General features: G+C 45.8%; 1 protein-coding gene across 2 annotated transcripts in view; it reads left to right on the forward strand.

Annotated features, from left to right (window-relative positions):
• Positions 1 to 2585, forward strand: part of Sgcg (sarcoglycan gamma) — a 68994-nt gene extending 66409 nt beyond the window's left edge. For both annotated transcript variants that reach the window (XM_037208479.1, XM_028870353.2), the window contains exon 8: positions 1859 to 2585. In XM_037208479.1, coding sequence (XP_037064374.1) covers positions 1859 to 2032 — 174 coding nt within the window. In that variant the 3' untranslated portion in view covers positions 2033 to 2585. The remainder of the gene's footprint in view (positions 1 to 1858) is intronic.
• The last annotated feature ends 3941 nt before the right edge of the window (positions 2586 to 6526 follow it).

The following is a 6526-nucleotide window of genomic DNA, read 5'->3' on the forward strand; positions in this document are numbered from 1 at the left end:
CACCTGGATCTGCCTCCCGAGTGTTGGGATTAAAGGCATGCGCCACCACCGCCCGGCTTAAAGGTTCAGTTTTTCAATGGTCATATTTCCTTCTGTGAATCAGGCAGCATTTTTTGCAGGCAGCACACAGTGGGACCGCTAATTCCAGTTGCTGTTCCCCATGAGTAGAAGCTGGACAGAGGGAGGACAGATGTCTGGACTCCAGCCTAACATGGCGAACAGAGAAACAGTGTGGGGCTGTCAGTGGAGGAAAAGAAACGACTGGACAAATTAACCTCCTAACTACAAGACAGGAGAGGGCCGAGAGGCCGGGGTAACAGCCTCCCGGGAAGAGTAAGCCCTCAAAGATCCCCTGGCATGGCCCGGTGGCCGCTGGGATGCCTCTGCTCTGCTGCTCTGCAAGGCCGCACAGTGCAAGGCGTCTATCATGCAGCTAGCAGTGCTCTGACAGCCCATTAGGAGACGGGAATTCATGGACGAGAGCTATAGGAATCAAAGGGAGCGCTAAGCTGGCTGACAATGAAGACACTATGCCAACCTACAAAGCCCTGAAACTTCTTTTTAACAAGTGAGTGTGGGGAGGAAGGGGCAAGCTGCTCAGGGCGACTGTTCTCATGTCCTCAGCAGAGTGGTTCCCCTGCCCCATCAATGGCTCTTTCTTAGGCTCCTATTTAACAAACCCGCTGGTTTCCATGGTGCTTGCCCTGGCTTCAGTCTTCAGGTCTACTGCATTCATCACTTGGTAGAAGACAGAAAGGTTTCAAACAATGGTAAGAGTTTAGGGAAATGGTTGGCAGCTAGTAAGGTGAATTCAGTGGTCTCTCCTAGGAAAACAACTCACAGATAAAGTCAGGATAAAGTCGGACATCCACAAGCAAAAATAAAGATGATCCCATTTCTGTGGACTGTTTGTTATCCCAATGGGAAGGAGATGATTTAGCATAAGCTCCACGAGATCACAGTATGAACTGGCATAACAATTCTGTCAGTTTTGTCAGATAAGTTCAAAAGCCATTTTTTTTTAGGAGTGTGTAGTTGGTTGTTTTTACTCTTTGCTCTTGGGGGCCCTCCACCCAGCTCCCAAATAAATACACGGAATCTTATTCTTACTTATGAATACCTGGCCTTAATTTGGCTTGTTTCTAGCCAGCTTTTCTTAAATTATCCCATCTGCCTTTTGGTTCTGGGCTTTTATCTTTATCTATTCTATATACCTTTCTTTACTTCTTACTCTGTGACTGGCTGTATAGCTGGGTGGCTGGCCTCTAATGTCTTCCTCCTCCTCCTCCTCCTCCTCCTCCTCCTCTCGCTCCTCATCTTCTCTTCCCAGATTTCTCCTCTTATTTATTCTCTTCATCTGCCAGCCCTGCACATCCTTTCTCCTGCCCAGCTATTGGCCATTCAGCTCTTCATTAGACCATCAGGTGTTTTAGACACAGTATCACAGCTTTACAGAGTTATGCAACGTACAAGAATGGAACACATCTTTGCATCATTAAACAATTATTGCACAACATCAATGAGTATATCTTCAATTATATTCCACAACAGGAGGGAAGCGACCCAGAATTGAAAAGCAATGTAGTTTGCTGAACCAATTATAAAACAACTGGTCAGTTTTCCCAGCTGGGGAGTAGAAGAAAAGTTGGCCTCTCTCCACATTGGAGGAGCATGTCAGCCCAGCCTGCACAAAGAATGGAAGAGATCATTTTGAGAGGACTCAAGTACAGGCAGGACCCAGCTGCTCGGTACCCAGCCTGCTTTCAACAGGAGGAAACTATCTTTCTTAGAATACGCTGGGAATTTCCCTTGGTGAGGTCTGTTCCTCCTTCCTCATGTCTCACTTTCTCCCAAACAGCTGGTGCTTGATGCTGAAACTGTGGCTTTGCCCAAGCTGAAGCAGGGGACACCGGGTCCCTCTGTCACCTCTACGGGGTCCTTTGAGATTTGTGTGTGTCCTGATGGGAAGCTGTACCTGTCTACGGCTGGGGAGGCCACCACCTGCGAGGAACAGAGCCACATCTGTCTCTGACCGCCACCTCTTCTGCAGAGCACAATGTCGTCTTGATGAGCCGAGAGCTGTGGCCTCAGCCTTCGTGTCCATGGCAGCTGGATGGGAGCTGGAGGCTCATTGCTAAAGCACTTAGATGCATGAAGGGGATGGGGGGGTGTGCCGACGGAACTGTTGGGCCCAAACTGCCTGGTTTCAGAATGGCACAAAGAAATGTCAAGAACTTACTCACTGGATTTTCGTCTTTCTAGCCTCCCTCCACGTCTCCCATGTTGAACTGCTGTCTGGAAGCAGCAGTTTATAGTGCTCAGCTATCTCTTCACATACATACAGCTGGCTGGTGGATTCTAAAGTGCCCCAACTCTGCCCAGCCCTTCCTTAACCTTAAACCTCAAGTGCTCCCTTCAGCCAAGTATAGTGTGGGAGGTTTTACCAAGAGATCTCCAGGGTTTGAAGGGAATTTGAGGTTGATGGATTTTCAATAGATAGTTAAGGAAAGACACCACACAAAATTAGTCATGCTTTTTATATACATACCTGTGAGCAATAAAAATGACATTTTTTTCAGACCAGAGTTTAAAAGTGTCTTACTTTCTTTAATCTCACAACTCTTGGTAGGTATTAATTATCCTCAAATTGTTTGTGACAAAGACTAAGGCCAGTCAGTCATAAGGTAACTTATAAGTCCCAGGGTTCTAGGTAACTACTGAGATTAACTCAAAATGTGACCCTAAATTTGTATGGCCATTTTCACTTGGAGAACTGATATACTCACTCCACCCAAAACACCAACTAGGGCGGTTGTATGCATAGATGTATAATGCTAATTTGACAGATTTAGAAGGTGCCAAGGACTTTTGTCTCCAGGATCAATGGGAGTGGTGAGCCTCTGCCTTCCAGGTCTAGTGCTGACTTCCACAAACAGGGGAGGCTGGATGCAGCAGCATGGGAGCCATCATGCAACTTCTACAAAGGAGGCTGGGCACAGCAGCATGGAAGCAGTCATGCAGTGTGTGAATGCATGCAGTGCCCATTGCTGCATAGGTTGATAAAAACAAAAAACACAGTACATCCCTAGGTTTTTGTGGAGGCCATTCACTGACAATGACAATGTCCATCATGGGACCTGAGAAATGGCTCAGTGGTTAAAAGCACACACTCCTCTTGCAGAGGACCAAGTTTATAGAAAGCGGTTCACAACAGCCTGTGACTGCAGGTCCAGGGGTACCTGCCATCTCTGGCCCCCACCAGCACCCACTCACATGCTCATACTTCAACACAGACACATCCAAGTACATATAATTTAAAAAGTGTTAAGGTCTTTTTAAAATGTCCACCATTAAAAAAAAACCAAACAAACAAACAAAACCAAGGTGACGGAAGTTGCTTGCTTGTTTTTAACAGTCTTAGAAGAATCTTTGACAGTTTAAGCTGGTCTGAGACCAGCTGTCCTACAGCTTCCTGACCACAGATCTGTAACACTAACACAGGCCAAATGTGCCTTCTCATTTCAGAGTAGGAGAAAGAAAAAACAGAACTCTTTTTAATGCTGTTTTAATAAGGTGTTCATCTAATGAATGCCTTATTAAAACAGCATTAAATCCCTTTTTAAGGGCTAGCATATATCACACAGGAAACATCAAAGTAAAAATACAGTGCTTCCTAGGAAGTTGGGAGCAAACACCTGCATGCACAGTGCTCCTGGATCACAGGGGTGGGCATTTTCATTTGGGTTAAATCTTGATTTTTTTTAAACCTCTGATTTCTGTGGCATATCTCTTGTCAAGGTCAATCAGTCAGCTATTCTGTTGTTATTTACTCTGCTGTCCCATGTCCCATGCTTCTGCCTAACCAATGTCTCCAAGCCCACATGACCTAATTTATAAGTGAACTTTTCTCTATACAAGTCCATAAAGGCTCCAGTGGTAAAGTGAGGTAGAAGAGAAAGCAAGAGGATGGAAGATAGATCTGGGGAGGTGGCTCAGAGGACTGGACTCCAGATTCCCAGAACTCACTAAATGACAGGTGGATGCAGCCATCCACCTGTAACACCAGCCTTAGAATGCAGAGGTGGAATGCCCAGAAGCCGGCTAGTGAGACTAACCCTACCAGCGAGCTCGGGGGTTAACTGAGAGACCCTGCCTCAAAAAATACAACGGCAGAACAATCAAGGAAGATTCTTGACATTAAAACCTCGAGCCTCTACAGGCAGATGCACATGTACTTGTCAACACACACACACACACACACACACACACACACACACACACACACACACACACACACACACACTAAAAGGTATGAATAAAATGTTGAATTTTTTGTGTGCCTTGGCTTTGTAGACTCATTGGAAGATCCTGTGCATAGAGTCCATTCTCCAGAGTGATAAGTACTTTATCCTTTGTTAGGATAAAATAAATTAGATAGACCCTAATATAAAATTATAGATACATGTAATTTACAAATTTCTCACATTCAAGAACATACCTATGCTTATAGGCCTAATACTTGCTCCTGGGTTTGTTTCTTTTTTTCAACTTGACACAAGATAGTATTACTTTAGAAGAAAGTATCAGACCTGAGAAAATCCTTTCATAAGATTGGCCTGGGAGCAGAAAGATTGTAAGTGCCAGAGATCAGGGAGTTTGCTATGAGACTGAAAGAAAGTATGAGTTTGAGATAGCAAGGAGGGGTATTGTGAGGGTTCCTAGGGAGGAGAGGGAAGGGAGAAATGATGTAATTATAATCTCAAAATTAAAAGAAAAAATACTGACTTGTAGCAAGCCTGTAGGGCATTTTTACATTAGTGGCTGATATGGGAGGTCTCAGGCCATCATGGGTGTTGCTCTTCCTTTTATTTACCAGTGGTCCTAGGTTGTAAGAAAGAAATCTGAGAAGCTATGGAAGGCAAACCAATAAGCAGTATTCCTCCATGGTCTCTGCATCAGCTCCTGCTTCCGGGTTCCTGCCTTGAGTTCCTGCCCTGACTTCCCTTCATGATAGGTTATGATGGGGAAATGTAAACTGAAATAAACCTTTTCCTCCACGAATTGCTTTTGGTCATGGTGTTTCATCACTACATTAGAAACTGGGACAGAAATTGGTACCAGAAAGTGGGCTATTTTTGTGATAGGCCAGACATGTGTTCTGGGAAGAGACGTGAAAGGACTCTGGAATTTAGGACTGGAAAAGCCTCTGAGTGCTCAGAGCTTAATGAGCTGCGGTGGGAACTTGGAAGCTGACACTGAGTGCAGTGCAGACGATGGAGGCCTGGCTTGTGAGGCTTCAGAGGGAGCCTGAGAGGCCCTTAAAGACCCTATCAGGGATTACCATGTGATTTTTAAATTAAGAACCACTAAAATGAAAACTGCTTTGCTGGGACAATTGATACTGGTCACCTGGGACTGAAGAATCAGCTGTGACTAAGAAGAGACCAGCATCACTGAGGCAAAATCTGGAAGAACCTTGCTCTGCTCCAGATCACAGCTTCTGTGTGTGCTAACACTGAGGAAACATTTCCTGGAAGATTTTGTGTCAAGTGTGCCTCTCTGTCTCTGTTTCTATTTCTGTCTCTGCCTCTGTCTCTTTCTTAAACCAAGGCCAGCAAACAGAGGCTGTGATCCAGAGGGGGCCAGGCTGTACCTGTGCTGGCAGCTGAACTTGGTAATGGGTAAGAGTCTCCCAGGTCTCTTCTCCAAGGCATGAGGAGGATACAGAGAACAGATGCGGCTTGGTACCAGGAGAGGCCATTGGTGAAGGTGCATCCTCGATTGCAGTAGAAGTCTTAGTATTACAGGGGTCAAAGAGAGAAGTTGAGGTTTGGCAATATGTGACAGGGGCAGGGTCCCTGAGGAGAGCCCAGCAGAGGCTACTGATAAAGGTACAGTTCAATTGCAGCAGAGACCCCAGAATTTTGGAGATGCCAGTACCATGAGACAGCCACCACGGACAGCAGCATATGTGGAGTGGAGCCAGGCTGAGCCTAGAAGACAAGTCACATGTGCCGTGGATGGCAGAGCTGAGAAGATGGTTACACAGGCAGTGGTTTTGCAGCCCAATGAACACAACAGAATTCAGGCTCTACCTCCCATAGCATCCTGTGTAACAGGCACTATGGAGGTTTGAATAAGAATGGCCCCCATAGGCTCATACATTTGAATGCTTGGTCATCAGAGAGAGGCACTACCTGACAGGGATTAGGAAGTGTGGCCTTGCTAGAGGAAGTGTGTCTCCAGGGGTGGGCTCTGGGCCTCAAATGCCCAAGCTAGGCCCAGTGGCTCTCTTCCTGCTTCCTGTGGATACAGATGTAGAATTCAGGTACTTCTTCTGTATCATGTCTGCCTGCATGCTGCCAACTTCCTGTCATGATGAGAATGGACTAAACCTCTGAAACTGTAAGCCAGCCCCAGTTAAATGTTCTCCTTTATAAGAGTGGCTATGGTCATGGTGTCTCTTCACAGCAATAGAACCCTAAGACAGAAGTCATTGACTAAGACAGACAGTTTTCTGCAAGCT

This window comes from Peromyscus leucopus, chromosome 9 (assembly GCF_004664715.2).
Source record: "Peromyscus leucopus breed LL Stock chromosome 9, UCI_PerLeu_2.1, whole genome shotgun sequence".
Taxonomy (NCBI): Eukaryota; Metazoa; Chordata; class Mammalia; order Rodentia; family Cricetidae; genus Peromyscus; species Peromyscus leucopus.